We start from the raw sequence: 14,667 nt of genomic DNA on the forward strand, positions 1-14,667 counted from the left end.
CCCTGACTCTGCGTACAACGAACGCAAGAGAAGTGACACAATTTCCCTAGTTTAATATTGCCTGCTAACCTGGATTTCTTTTAGCTAAATATGCAGGTTTAAAAAAATATACTTCTGAGTATTGATTTTAAGAAAGGCATTGATGTTTATGGTTAGGTACATTCGTGCAACGATTGTGCTTTTTTCGCAAATGCGCTTTTGTTAAATCATCCCCCGTTTGGCGACGTTGGCTGTCTATGTTAGGAAGAAATAGTCTTCACACAGTTTGCAACGAACCAGGCGGCCCAAACTGCTGCATATACCCTGACTCTGTTGCACAATACGCAAGACAAGTGACAGAATTTCCCTAGTTAAAATAAATTTATGTTAGCAGGCAATATTAACTAAATATGCAGGTTTAAAAATATATACTTGCATATTGATTTTAAGAAAGGCGTTGATGTTTACGGTTCGGTACACATTGGTGCAAAGACAGTGCTTTTTTGCAAATGCTTGTTAAATCACCCGGTTGGTGAAGTAGGGTATGATTCAATGATAAATTAACAGGCACCGCATCGATTATATGCAACGCAGGACAAGCTAGATAAACTAGTAAATATCATCAACCATGTGTAGTTAACTTGTGATTATGTTAAGATGGATTGTTTTTTATAAGATACATTTAATGCTAGCTAGCACCTTACCTTGGCTCCTTGCTGCACTAGCATAACAGGTAGTCAGCCTGCCATGCAGTCTCCTCGTGGAGTGCAATGTAATCAGCGTCCAAACATGCCGATTACCGATTGTTATGAAAACTTAAAAATCGGCCCTAATTAATAGGCCATTCCGATTAGCGCCGATTTCAAACTTCCGGCGCCGACAGAGATGGCCGCCTCGCTTCGCGTTCCTAGGAAACTATGCAGTGTTTTGTTTTTTTACGTGTTATTTCTTACATTAGTACCCCAGGTCATCTTAGGTTTCATTACATACATTCGAAAAGAACTACTGATTATAAGATCAGCGTCAACTCACCATCAGTACGACCAAGAATATGTTTTTCGCGACGCGGATCCTGTGTTCTGCTTTCACCCAGGACAACGGAATGGATCCCATGCAGCGACCCAAAAAAACGACTCCGAAAAAGAGGGAAACGAGGCGGTCTTCTGGTCAGACTCCGGAGACGGGCACATCGTGCACCACTCCCTAGCATTCTTCTCGCCAATGTCCAGTCTCTTGACAACAAGGTTGATGAAATCCGAGCAAGGGTAGCATTCCAGAGGGACATCAGAGACTGTAACGTTCTTTGCTTCACGGAAACATGGCTCACTGGAGAGACGCTATCCGAGGCGGTGCATCCAGCGGGTTTCTCCACGCATCGCGCCGACAGAAACAAACATATTTCTGGTAAGAAGAGGGGCGGGGGCGTATGCCTTATGGCTAACGAGACATGGTGTGATGAAAGAAACATACAGGAACTCAAATCCTTCTGTTCACCTGATTTAGAATTCCTCACAATCAAATGTAGACCGCATTATCTACCAAGAGAATTCTCTTCGATTATAATCACAGCCGTATATATCCCCCCCCCCCCAAGCAGACACATCGATGGCTCTGAAACTTTATTTGACTCTTTGCAAACTGGAATCCATTTATCCGGAGGCTGCATTCATTGTAGCTGGGGATTTTAACAAAGCTAATCTGAAAACAAGACTCCCTAAATTTTATCAGCATATCGATTGCGCAACCAGGGGTGGAAAAACCTTGGATCATTGTTACTCTAACTTCCGCGACGCATAGAAGGCCCTGCCCCGCCCTCCTTTCGGAAAAGCTGACCACGACTCCATTTTGTTGATCCCTGCCTACAGACAGAAACTAAAACAAGAGGCTCCCACGCTGAGGTCTGTCCAACGCTGGTCCGACCAAGCTGACTCCACACTCCAAGACTGCTTCCATCACGTGGACTGGGACATGTTTCGTATTGCGTCAGATAAGAATATTGACCAATCCGCTGATTCGGTGTGCGAGTTCATTAGAACGTGCGTTGAAGATGTCGTTCCCATAGCAACGATTAAAACATTCCCTAACCAGAAACCGTGGACTGATGGCAGCATTCGCGTGAAACTGAATGCGCGAACCACTGCTTTTAATCAGGGCAAGGTGACTGGTAACATGACCGAATACAAACAGTTCAGCTATTCCCTCCGCAAGGCTATCAAACAAGCTAAGCGTCAGTACAGAGACAAAGTAGAATCTCAATTCAACGGCTCAGACACAAGAGGCATGTGGCAGGGTCTACAGTCAATCACGGACTACAAGAAGAAATCCAGCCCAGTCACGGACCAGGATGTCCTGCTCCCAGGCAGACTAAATAACTTTTTTGCCCGCTTTGAGGACAATACAGTGCCACTGACACGGCCTGCAACGAAAACATGCGGACTCTCCTTCACTGCAGCCGAGGTGAGTAAGACATTTAAACGTGTTAACCCTCGCAAGGCTGCAGGCCCAGACGGCATCCCCAGCCGCGCCCTCAGAGCATGCGCAGACCAGCTGGCCGGTGTGTTTACGGACATATTCAATCAATCCCTATACCAGTCTGCTGTTCCCACATGCTTCAAGAGGGCCACCATTGTTCCTGTTCCCAAGAAAGCTAAGGTAACTGAGCTAAACGACTACCGCCCCGTAGCACTCACTTCCACTCACTTGCAACCTTACGGTTACTAGTCCAATGTTCTAACCACTAGGCTACCCTGCCGCCCGTGTGTAGGCCAGTGACACAAAATCTCAATTAAATTAGGCTGTATCAATAAAATGTGGAGAAAGTCAAGAGGTGTGAATACGTTCTGAAGGCACTGTAAACGGTAATAACAGAGCAATGTTTTTGAAACAGCTGAAATGTATAAACATTCTCCTGAATTCCCTTTTATTTGAGATTGTTTAATTGAGGTTTACCTGAAATTGAAGTAACAGCCTATTACATTCTGAAATTGTAGCAGTAACTGTCATCTGGCAGCTGCACTGAGCCACGGAAAAAACTATGGAAGCCCATTCCCACCAAAAATAAAATACATATAGATCATACATATAAGTTATATTTTTTCATTTGAAGCATCTTGTGGCATCTTTTTTTATGTCAATTACTATCAAAAAATTTGACATACGCAAGTCAAACTACATCAGTCAACATTTTGAGATAGTAGATCATTCAAATACAATACGTTTTTTCATTTGTAACATTGTGCGGTGATTTCACAGGTCCCAGAGTGGTGGAGGGGAAATTGTTTTCCTGGGGCCCAGAGTTCCTGATCTGGTAGAATAACCTAACCAGGAAAAACTCTGGGTATTACATAGTAATAAATCAGCTGTAAAAAAAAAACTTTTATATGGGCTATGATGGGACCAGATTTTTTTCTAATCAGGTTATATGATAAAACAAAATAATAAACTCCTGGAAAAACTCCTGGCCCTAAGGAGGATAAAATTCTGACAAACAAATCAAGAGGCGAATCAGTAGAAACAACTGTTTTTTTAATGGGGTGGTAGGGTAGCCTAGTGGTTATAGCGTTGGACTAGTAACCGAAAGGTTGCAAGATCAAATCCCCGAGCTGACAAGGTAAAAATCTGTCGTTCTGCCCCTGAACAAGGCAGTTAACCCACTGTTCCTAAGCCGTCATTGAAAATAAGAATTTGTTCTTGGCTAGTTAAATAAAAGGTAAAAATGAATAAATATGCTATATATTTTATTAAACCAAACCAAAAGTGCTGGGGCAAATACCAGATCGCACACACGTTTGCAGGCAGCCCTGCTGTGCTGATCTCTGCAACATGAAGAGATGGAAATCACCACAAGATGCTTCAAATGAAAAAACATAACTTAAATGTATGATCTATATGTATTTTATTTTTGCCGGGAATGGGCTTCCATATATAACAGCTCAACTCCTCAGTGAATTATACCCACGTTTTCAGTCGCAATTTGCTTTTACCGCATGTAGCCTGATTTCCATGATATTGATCAAAATGAATGTGGTAAGGTAGGCCTATTGTATTTATATATATTCGTATTAGCAGGATAATCGTTCATTTTTGATAGGCTAACGTTACTTGATGAAGACCTGTCGTTAGCTTTAACTAGCAGTAACGCTGTGCTTTAATCAGCGAAGCTAAAATGTAATGAGTGTACAGATGAGAAAATAAACCCTTTAATTGTCTGCACATGCTTGTGAATTGTTGCATTATTCAAGAGTGTAATATGGTTTTGTTGCAATAATTAAGTGTATAATATGGTAGATGCATGAAGAGTTGCATGAAGAGTTGCTTGCTTAACTTTAACTAGTAGCTAGCTAGCTAACCCTCTCTCGGCTCGTGATATTCTAGTCGCTAATGGGAATTGAAACGTGTATGTAAATTGAATTTTGTCCAGATAACTCTATTCAGTGAGAATACTACCAAAGAAAAAGAGGGTGAGAGAAGAGCGGTAGAGAGAGGAAAAAGGGGAGGGGACGGGGGAGAGAGGGGCAGAATGTTTTCATTATGTTCACTATAAAAGGTGAAGTCTGGGTTTTCAGCACCTCTAATAAACCAGTCATTATACAGGGACAACCAGACTGTGTGTGTGTGTGGCTGCTTTGGCAACAAAGGTTGATGACAGTCAATAACCTTTGGACTCTGGTGAGAAGAGGAAAGGGGTTAGAGGGGAAGGGACGACAGGAAAATAATTAAGCGAAAGATAACGAGAGGGAAAGAGAGATGGAGAGGGAAAGGAGTCAAAGTGGTAAAGAAAAAGAGCAAGAGGGAATGAGGAGAGGAAGACAGAGACCGTGAAAATAACAACAAGGGTAGGGAAAGAAATGACACAGAGAAGGAGAGAAAATGACAGACAGAGAGAATGAAAAGAGAAAAAGACAGAGAGGGAGAGACAGATAGAGCACAAATAAGGACAAAGAGAGTGGGTATAGGAAATCAAATGTTATTTTTCACTTGCTGAATACAACAGGTATTCTTAACGTGAAATGCTTACTTTTACAATCCCATTACCAACAATGCAGTTAAGAAAATAAAGTTAAGAAAATATTTACTAAATGAACTAAAGAAAGAGAGTGAGAAAGAGAGGGATGAGGAGGAGGGAGAACAGAGGGGTGGTGAGAAGCAGAATACTTATGTCAAATCCCAAAATGCTTCACTTCACATCTGAGTTTGACCTACGACCTTTCTCTCGTTCTTTTCCCCTCTGGCTCAACCACTCTTCCTTCTCCATTCATCTCTCATGTTAACGCAGTGTTTCACTAAGTGGTGTGACTCGCTTAGACAAACAGTGGCAGGTTTCTCCCATTTCCTCCCTCCCTTCCTCTACATTTCTCACCCCTCTGTGAGACTAATGGCTTGATTCACTGTGTGGTGTAACTCTTTAACAAACTCTTTTCTCCCTCCCTCCTTCCTAACTTATTCAGTCATCATGTCAGTCCCTCTGTCTCTCCCTTCATCTCTTTAATCATAAAGAACATTCAGAAGCCTATCTATCTATGATAGACATTTCACTTTCAGATAATCCACTAGAGCTGCATCCCAAATTCTACAATATTCCCATTACAGTGGATTACATGTGAACAAGGCCCATTGAGGGAATATGGTAGTATTGCACGGTAGGGGTCTAAATGTTTAAACAAAAATGGGATTGTTAACGTCCCGCCCAAAAATGGACGACGCAGATGCAGTAAGTAAACAGCATAGTGGGTTAATTTCCGCAACATCTAAGAGCGTTGAAGAGCAAGGCTCAACTTTTCTGCTGTTTTGGTGCCCTGGCTACCACGATGTGATCACTGGAAGCGAACCTGTGCAGATACTGTGTGAGTGCGAAGTGTTGCATCTCGCTCATCTCAATATCCTAGCCTATTCATTGATAACAGGCCCTGATTTACTGAAGTTGCAAGACAATGCAAGCCAAGGAATTGCGAGGTACAGCTTTTGATTGCCGATAGATAGGCCTAGTGCACGGTTCTGACTGCTTCCCTGATGGCCGACAGGCCTATGCTATTCTACTCCCCTCTCTCAGCTTTAGGCTAACTTTTCGTGCCAGCTTACAGCTGAATCTAACATCAATTCACTGCACTAGTACTTTGTTTGTTATAATATGCAAACCATAACGCAAAATAAGCTGATTTTAAAGCTGATTGCCACCAAAACATTATTACTTCACTTAAAAATCGGTCTCTCTCACGTCTCTCCTAAAGATAATCTATTACCTCAGCGAACTGATTGTGTGTGAGAATAGGGCTCTACCACCCTTGTCTCATGAATGTCATTACTGGTTAATAGTGCTGAGAGATTAACCAAAATGTTGGTTATTTTTCGGGGGGTTTTAAATGTCAGACATCCGTTAAATTATTTGAATTCCATTTTGTTCGTACTCAATGCCCACATTGCGCAATGTCTCTAGAGCAGTGGAGGCTCTTCAGGGGATGGGGATGACCATCCTCCACAGGGAATTTCATAAAAATAGTGAAACATTTTTAAAAAGTTGTCATTTTTTGATAAAACTACAGTACCAGTCAAAAGTTTGGACACACCTACTCATTCAAGGTTTTTCTTTATTTGTACTATTTTCTACATTTTAAAATAATAGTAAAGACAAAACTATGAAATAACACATATGGAATCATGTAGTAACCAAAAAAAGTGTTAAATCAAAATAGATTTTAGATTCTTCAAAGTAGCCACCCATGTCCTTGATGACAGCTTTGCACACACTTGGCATTCTCTAAACCAGCTTCAAGAGGAATGCTTTTCCATGTGGGAACTTGAAGGAGTTCCCACATATACTGAGCACTTGTTGGCTGCTTTTCCTTCACTCTGCAGTCCAACTCATCCCAATCCTTCTCAATTGGGTTGAGGTTGGGTGATTGTGGAGGCCAGGTCCATCACTCTCCTTCTTGGTCAAAAAGCACTTACACAGCCTGGAGGTGTGTTTTGGGTCATTGTTCTGTTGAAAAACAAATGATAGTCTCACTAAGCACAAACCAGATGGGATGGCGTATCACTGCAGAATGCTGTGGTAGCAATGCTGGTTAAGTGTAAATCACTGACAGTGTCATGAGCAAAGCACCCCCACACCATCACACCTCCTCCATGCGTCACGGTGGGAACCACACATACAGAGATCGTCTGTTCACCTGCTCTGCGTCTCACAAAGACACAGTGGTTGGAACCAAAAATCTTAAAATTTGGACTCAAAGGACAGATTTCCACCATAACACTTGCTCGTGTTTCTTGGCCCAAGCAAGTGTATTTTTCTTATTGGTGTCCTTTAGTAGTGGTTTCTTTGCAGCAATTTTACCATGAATACCAGATTCACAGTCTCCTCTGAACAGTTGATGTTGAGATGTGTCTGTTACTTGAACTCTGTGAAGCATTTAATTGAGGTGCAATTAACTCTAATGAACTTGCCCTCTGCAGCAAAGGTAACTCTGGGTCGACCTTTCCTGTGGCGGTCCTCATGAGAGCCAGTTTCATCATAGCGCTTGATGATTTTTGCGACTGCACTTTAAGACACTTTCAAAGTTCTTGAAATTTTCCAGATGACTGACCTTCATGTCTTAAAGTAATGATGGACTGACATTTCTCTTTGCTTATTTTGATCTGTTCTTCCCATAATATGGACTAATATGATATTTTACCAAATAGGGGTTGTATACGGAAGATAGATGTATTGTGACAAGATAGGGCTGATTGGCTCAAACGCATTAAGGAAAGAAATTCCACAAATTAACTTTTAACTAGGCACACCTGTTAATTGAAATGTATACCTCATGAAGCTGGTTGAGAGAATGCCAAAAGTGTGCAAAGCCATCATCAAGGCAAAGGGTGGCTACTTTGAAGAATCTAAAGTATAAAAAAAATTGGTTACTACATGATTCCATATGTGGTATTTCGTAGTTTTGATTGTCTTCACAAATATTTTACAATGTAGAAAATAGTCAAAAGAAAGACAAATCCTGGGAATGAGAAGGTGTCCAAACTGGTACTGACTGGTACTGTAAATAATAAAATCTTGCATATCTTAATTTATTTCTACAATTAACTAATATGTGTAACAATGTCAGCAGTTCATACAAAGGATTGTTACCTATAACCTGGATTGGCATTACAACAATTACATTTTTGGCAAGCAATTATTATTTTGGCAAGCAATTCTTGTGATCCATCCTATATTGTCCCTAACATCATTAACCCATAGCAACAGATGTGGGATACATACACACACTCATACACACTCCCCACCCTTCCCCCACAAACAACCACAAGCTCAGATGTACAAACAGTTGTTCCGAGCCCAACTCAAGAGAAGACTTGATGTGTGAATGCATATACAGTTGTAGCTGTTTGAGAAGGCATGCAAAATTGAGCAAGAATGGGGAGATTTGATTAACCAATGTCAAGTCCTAGCTGATGGAACACAGATACAACCCCTTCCCCTGAAACACACACATGCTGGTCTCCCACTGTGACCATTTTCCCAAGCATCTCTGTGCAGTCAGACCATCGGATCATTTTGTGCCACCAGGGCCACAATAATTTGCCCCCACTCTGATTGTCAGAGTGTGACCGATTCCCCATGGTTTACTGCAGCTAGTGTTGCCAGCACTGCCACTACCTAGGTGGAATTGGAATTCCAACCGTCTATACATACAAGGTCTTCAATGTTCTCATTAGCAGCATTGAGAAATTCCATGTATATTATGCTCAAACATTTGGGGGCTTTGACTTTGTTGGACCAACCCGCCCAGGCAGGCTCAGACTCTTGAGGGGGTGGTGCTGCTTTGATCGCATTTATCTTTCTGTTTTGGCTGCGTATAGCCTCACCAGGATCTTGACCTGACTGTGGTTCGGCGTCGTGAGCAACTTCATTGGGCTAATGCTCACCTCCGATGGCCACTGGTATGCTGGGGAAGTGTGTTCTTCACAGATGAATCCTGGTTTCAACTGTACCGGCCAGATGGCAGAATGTGGCATTGTGTGGGTGAGCGGTTTGCTGATGACAACATTGGTGGCAGTGGGATTATGGGGTTATGGTATGGGCAGGCATAAGCTACGGAAAGCAGACACAATTAAATTTGTTCGATGTCAATTTGAATGCACACAGATACCGTGACGAGATCCTGAGGCCCATTGTTGTGCCATTAATCTGACGCCATCACCTCATGTTTCAGCATGATAATGCACGGCCCCATGTTGCAAGGATCTGTATACAATTCCAGGAATTTGAAAATGTCCCAGTTTTTACATGCCCTGCATACTCACTAGACATGTCACCCATTCAGCATGTTTGGGATGCTCTGGATTGATGTGTACAACAGCGCGTTCCATTTCCTGCCAATATCCAGCAACTTCACACAGTCATTGAAGAGGAGTGGGACAACATTCCACAGGCCACAATCAACGGCCTGATCAACTCTATGCAAAGGCGATGTGTCGGGCTGCATGAGGCAAATGGTGGTCACACCCGACACTGACTGGTTTTCTGATTCATGCCACAATTTTTTTAAGGTATCTGTGACCAACATATGCATATCTATATTCCCAGTCACGTGAAATCCATAGATTATGGACTAATTCATTTATTTTAATTGGCTGGTTTCCTCATAAGAACTGTAATTCAGTAAAATCTTTGAAGTAGCTGAATTTATATTTTTTGTTCAATGTAGTTAGATTGTTTTTACCAAAGTCAAATTGATTGTATGATTGCATAATTGATTCATGAATGCACACATAGCTGTCTCTGAAAAATGTAGACATAAAACATTTCAAATGTAATGATATTGAACTCAAAAGATGACCAACGATTGAACAGAGCAGTACCTGAATTTATCTGTCTGGATCAAGTGCCATTTTGTGACTTGGCTAATATGCCTTATTTTGTTTGCTATGGTATCGTTTTGGTATCGAGAATCGTGATGGTATCGAGTATCATGACGGTAAGGTTTGGTTTCGAAGTAAAAATTCTGGTATCGTAACACTATGGTACCACCAGATTCGCATTCTAGGGAGGTTCTTGAGTCCGGAGTACACTAAACTGTACTGTCCAGGATTTGTGTGTGTGTGTGTGTGTGTGTGTGTGTGTGTGTGTGTGTGTGTGTGTGTGTGTGTGTGTGTGTGTGTCAGAGAGAGATGAGAGACAAGGGTTCAGAGTTGAACTCACAGAGGTATTTGGTGCAACAGTATGTAGAGGTTCTCTCTGTTACACAGAATCATTTTTACTGAATTCAACTGTGATTTATCTCAATTGAGGAGCAGAATGGATAGGGTTGAGGAAGAGGGGAAGGAGCGAGAGATGGAAGAAGGAGGGAGAGAGAGGAGGGAAAGAGAAGAAAGGGGGTGTAGGAAGGGTGGGAGGGATGGGGGAAAGAGGGAGGGAGGGAGGAAGGGGGATGGAGGGAGAAGGTAGGGAGGGCTGGGAAAGTAGTTTTGGCTCCAGAGAGCACAACAAGCTGAGACAGGAAGTAATTCAGAGTGAAACACACACCACACACACACATTGACTCACTGTAGGTGGAGAAATGTGCTGCATGTCTTTCTACAGTGTGTGTGTGTGTGTGTGTGTGGGCCTGGTATTAACTTGAGACTAGATTCTCGGCTCTTTCCCATTTTCTCAAATCAGATGTCCTTATTTGGGGTCTGAACAACGTGAAATGTTGCTCTCTCACATTCCCTCTCTTTCCTCTCCCACACTCCTCCTCTTTCTCTGACACTTTTTTTCTATTTTTCCTTCTCCTACAAGTTAGTCTCCTCATATCAGTTCTGTTTCTCTCTGCAGAGGGAAAGCAAATGAGGAAGGGATATAGGAGGCAAAAGAGGGAGTGGAGAAAGAGAGATGTGAACATTGTCCCTTGCAGTTCGCAAAGTTAATCACAGACCTAACAACTTCCTGGGAATTCCCTCAGAGAAAGGAGGAAGAGAGAAAGAGGAGGGAGGGGAGAGAGAGAGAGAGATAGAGGAAGAGAGTGAAATAGAAAAATTAAAGAGAGAGAAAGGAGAGAAAGCAAGAAAGATCGACGAAGTGAGACTGAGGAGGAAGAAAGAAACAGAGAGAGAAGAAAGAGAGCGAGTGAGAGAAGGAATGTAAATGCCATCCAGGACCTCTATACCAAGCGGTGTCAGAGGAAGGCCCTAAGAATTGCCAAAGACTCCAGCCACCCTAGTCATAGAATGTTCTCTCCAGCAAGCGGTACCAGTGTGCCAAGTCTAGGTCCAAAAGGCTTCTTAACAGCTTCTACCCCCAAACCATAAGACTGATGAACATACAATCAAAATGGCCACATGGACTATTTACATTGACCTCCCCCCTTTGTTTTTACACTGATGTTACTCACTGTTTATTATCTAGGCATAATCATTTTACCCCTACCTACATGTACAAATTAACTCGACTAACCTGTACCGGTACCCCCTGTATATAGCCTCGTTATTTTATTGTATTACTTTTTACTTTAGTTTATTTAGTAAATATTTTCTTAACTCCATTTCTTGAACATTGTTGGTTAAGTGCTTGTAAGCATTTCACGGTAAGGTCTACACCTTTGGCGCATGTGACAAATATATTTGTATTTTATTTGTAGTCTATTCATTCTTTCTGTCTGTTTGCAAAAAATATGTTTTCCTATTGACACCATTAAAGCAGTAAAATGCTTCAGGCGCCCTCCTCTAAAATAATGACAATGAAACGTAATATATCTCTCTCTCACACACAGTCCACGGTTGCCAGGCAAGGAGGGGTGAAAATACATGGAAGAGAGAGTAGGGCCAATCCAGTGGGGAGATCTTTGAATTTCCCATAAAACATATTTGGGTTGTCTTGCTTTATTAAAATACAAAAAAATATTGTTTCCAGATTAACAACCGTCTACCTGAAACAGGAAGTACTAAAATAGTCCTAAAATGTCTTAGAGTTGGGGACATACAAATGTGGGTGTTTCAGCCTAGGCTACATGTCGACATGGTTTGGAAGAGTAGGCCTATGGAATGTTCATTCAAAAACTCAATTCACAAAGTCTGTCTCTCCTATGTTGAGATAAAAATTATACTTTGCCATGTGTCATTCCATTGACTCCCACTGTCTATCGAAATCCCTTGGAAAGCAGTGACAAAATGGTGCTAGAACAGAAAGAGAGAGTAGGCCAAAAGTGTGAAAGAAAAATGGCTTTGGTGGATAGTCGGGTTGTCTAAAAAACCTGAGTGGTGGAAAAACTTGCTTGACAAGAATTCAAAGGAGAGCAGAGCTAGGCCGATCTATTGCAGGATAGGTATAGGTATGCAGGACAGTCCAATGGGTACATACCAAATGGCAACCCATTCCCTATATAGTGCACTACTTTTGACCAGAGCCAATAGGATAGGTCAAAAGTATAGGGCAGGGGTCCCCAACTTGCGGTCTGCGGGTGATTTTATTTGGCCCATCAAGAGATATATGTGACCATATATAAATGTAAGCAAGGTTTGAAATGATTGTTTTAGGCAAATATTAATATTACGTTTGGGCGGTCTACAAATTGCTTGTAATTATGTTCCAGTCTCCTGACCCCCCCACTCAACAACAACAAAAATTGTCCTGCAGCTAAATCTAGTTGATCCCTGGTACAGGGAATAGGGTTGACATGTAGCCTAGCCTATACCAGTCCTGTAGTGACATACCTACCTACAGCCTCTGGCCTGCAGTGTCTATAATAGTAAACTTTAAAGTCCACAATGTAAGGATGTATCAATAAAATCAACTATGCTACTATTATTTTATAATGAATGCAACTTGAACACTTGTGGTGGGGGGGGGGAACGAGAAAACTAAATGTAGGCTATAACTCTCTCTCACTCACTCACTCGCTCGCTCACAAACAAACACGTTTAGAGCCACTAGGCTATATTACTAACCTCATCCCATTTGATAAACTTGCTCCCCCGTTTTAGTATGTCGTGAACCGACACCGGTTTGAGCTGCAGAGCGTGGACTCCTGGCTTCGCCCCGGCCATGGCTCCGGGTCAAAGCCGTGTGGCAACGCCTAAACTCCGGCTGCGGTGACCTGCCCTCGTCGGTGCCCCTTGGTCCTTGGGGCTAAATCCTTTTCCGGGGTGAGCTGTGACTTGCAACGCTGGAAGTTGATGTATGAATTAGAAAATACGATAACTTGGTTCCTAATAGCCTAAGTTTGCGTATTCAACTATCCTAAAATAGTTTTAAACGTCACAAGTTGAGAAGAGTCGAGTAGCTACGTTTAATATAGGTCAATATATAGTTTTTTCATGTCTCGTTTAATCGCGTTGTATGGCTGGATAGATCCCTTCCTTAATTTCTTCCTTCCTTCCACCCGCCTATTAATGTCCCCCTCTCTTGCTTTCCTCGAACTTTCTCTTGTTCACACTCGTCCCCCCCGGATTCTTATCTTCTCTTTCTTCCTTCATGTTTTCTAGAAAGGGGGAGAGCAGAGGACAGACAGAGCGAGAGGAGGAAGATAGGGAAAAACGGACGGGGAGTGTTCTCTCTCTCTTCTAACCTTCTCTATCTTCTCTCCTTTTCAGTCAGACATTCGACGCGGTCATTCCATTTGGTATTTCTAGAGGCATGTTCTGTGCGTTGGGGACTTAATGCAGAAGTGTGACAAGAACGTTGGAGTTTGTAACGCTCTCAAACTGCCAGCTAACCCACATTTTTGTTGTTGGGCAAAGTTATTTTCTCATGCATGCAGCCTCCTACAACACCTTTAAAGAATGTCAGCTATGTGCTGTAGCATGTCTTCTAGGTTCAGTCTATACAGAACAGAGACGTGTGTGTGTGTGTGTGCGTGCTTCTGAAACCTCACACACTTTCAGTCAAACAGCAAAAGAAAATCAGAAAACAATTTAATAGAAATAAAAGACGTGTATGACTTCCTTTCTTAAATTATCCTGTTTGGTTAAGTTTTAAAGGGTTACAGCTTGACTTGTAATGTGTGTGTTGGCATTTGTACGATCTGGTATAAAAGGGAATATCCACTCAACAACTGGTATTTTTTTAATTAGTCCGCTGTTGATACAGTCCCAAAAATGTTTTGCATTTCAGCAGTCAGGTCTTCCAGATATTGGACCTTATTGGATATTGTCACTGGCCACATCATCATGTTGATTTGTTTTGCTGATGAGTTTCCCCTTAAAGGGACATTTCACCTGTCACGACTTCCGCCGAAGTTGGTTCCTGTCCTTGTTCGGGCGGCGGTCGGCGTCGCCGGTCTTCAAGCCATCATCGATCCACTTTTCATTTTCCATTTGTCTTGTCTTCCCACACACCTGGTTTCAACTCCATAATGACATCTTGTGTATTTCACGCTCTGTTCCCCCAATGTCCTTGTCCGGAACTGTCTATTGTAAGTGCGTGTGCACGTATTTCTGGTGTGCGACGGGTTTCGCACCCATTGTATTGATTTTTCTGTTTACGGTGATTTTATTTATTAAACTGTGCCGTTGTAAAACAGTTTTGCTCTCCTGCGCCTGACTTCCCTGCCGCCAGTACGCACCCCTTACATCACCCTGGCGCTGCCACAGCATAATGTCATTACTACATTGATCACAAATATAAACGCAACGTGCAACAATTTCAAAGATTTTACTGAGATAGTTCATATAAGAAAATCAGTCAATTTAAATAAATTAATTAAGCCCTAATCTATGGAT

The 14,667-nt window shown here is 42.1% G+C and overlaps 1 protein-coding gene and 1 long non-coding RNA gene across 4 annotated transcripts in view; one reads left to right on the forward strand and one right to left on the reverse strand.

Moving 5' to 3' along the window:
- The window catches only part of plcb3 (phospholipase C, beta 3 (phosphatidylinositol-specific)), a 105,683-nt gene extending 92,138 nt beyond the window's left edge, over nucleotides 1-13,545 (reverse strand). For all 3 annotated transcript variants that reach the window (XM_036957710.1, XM_036957709.1, XM_036957711.1), the window contains exon 1: nucleotides 12,895-13,545. In XM_036957710.1, coding sequence (XP_036813605.1) covers nucleotides 12,895-12,993 — 99 coding nt within the window. In that variant the 5' untranslated portion in view covers nucleotides 12,994-13,545. The remainder of the gene's footprint in view (nucleotides 1-12,894) is intronic.
- On the forward strand, nucleotides 12,957-14,467 carry LOC110500327. The gene is made up of 2 exons (XR_002470086.2): nucleotides 12,957-13,092; nucleotides 13,540-14,467. It is a non-coding gene; the product is annotated as an uncharacterized LOC110500327 (long non-coding RNA).
- The last annotated feature ends 200 nt before the right edge of the window (nucleotides 14,468-14,667 follow it).

This window comes from Oncorhynchus mykiss, chromosome 21 (genome assembly GCF_013265735.2).
Source record: "Oncorhynchus mykiss isolate Arlee chromosome 21, USDA_OmykA_1.1, whole genome shotgun sequence".
NCBI lineage: Eukaryota > Metazoa > Chordata > Actinopteri > Salmoniformes > Salmonidae > Oncorhynchus > Oncorhynchus mykiss.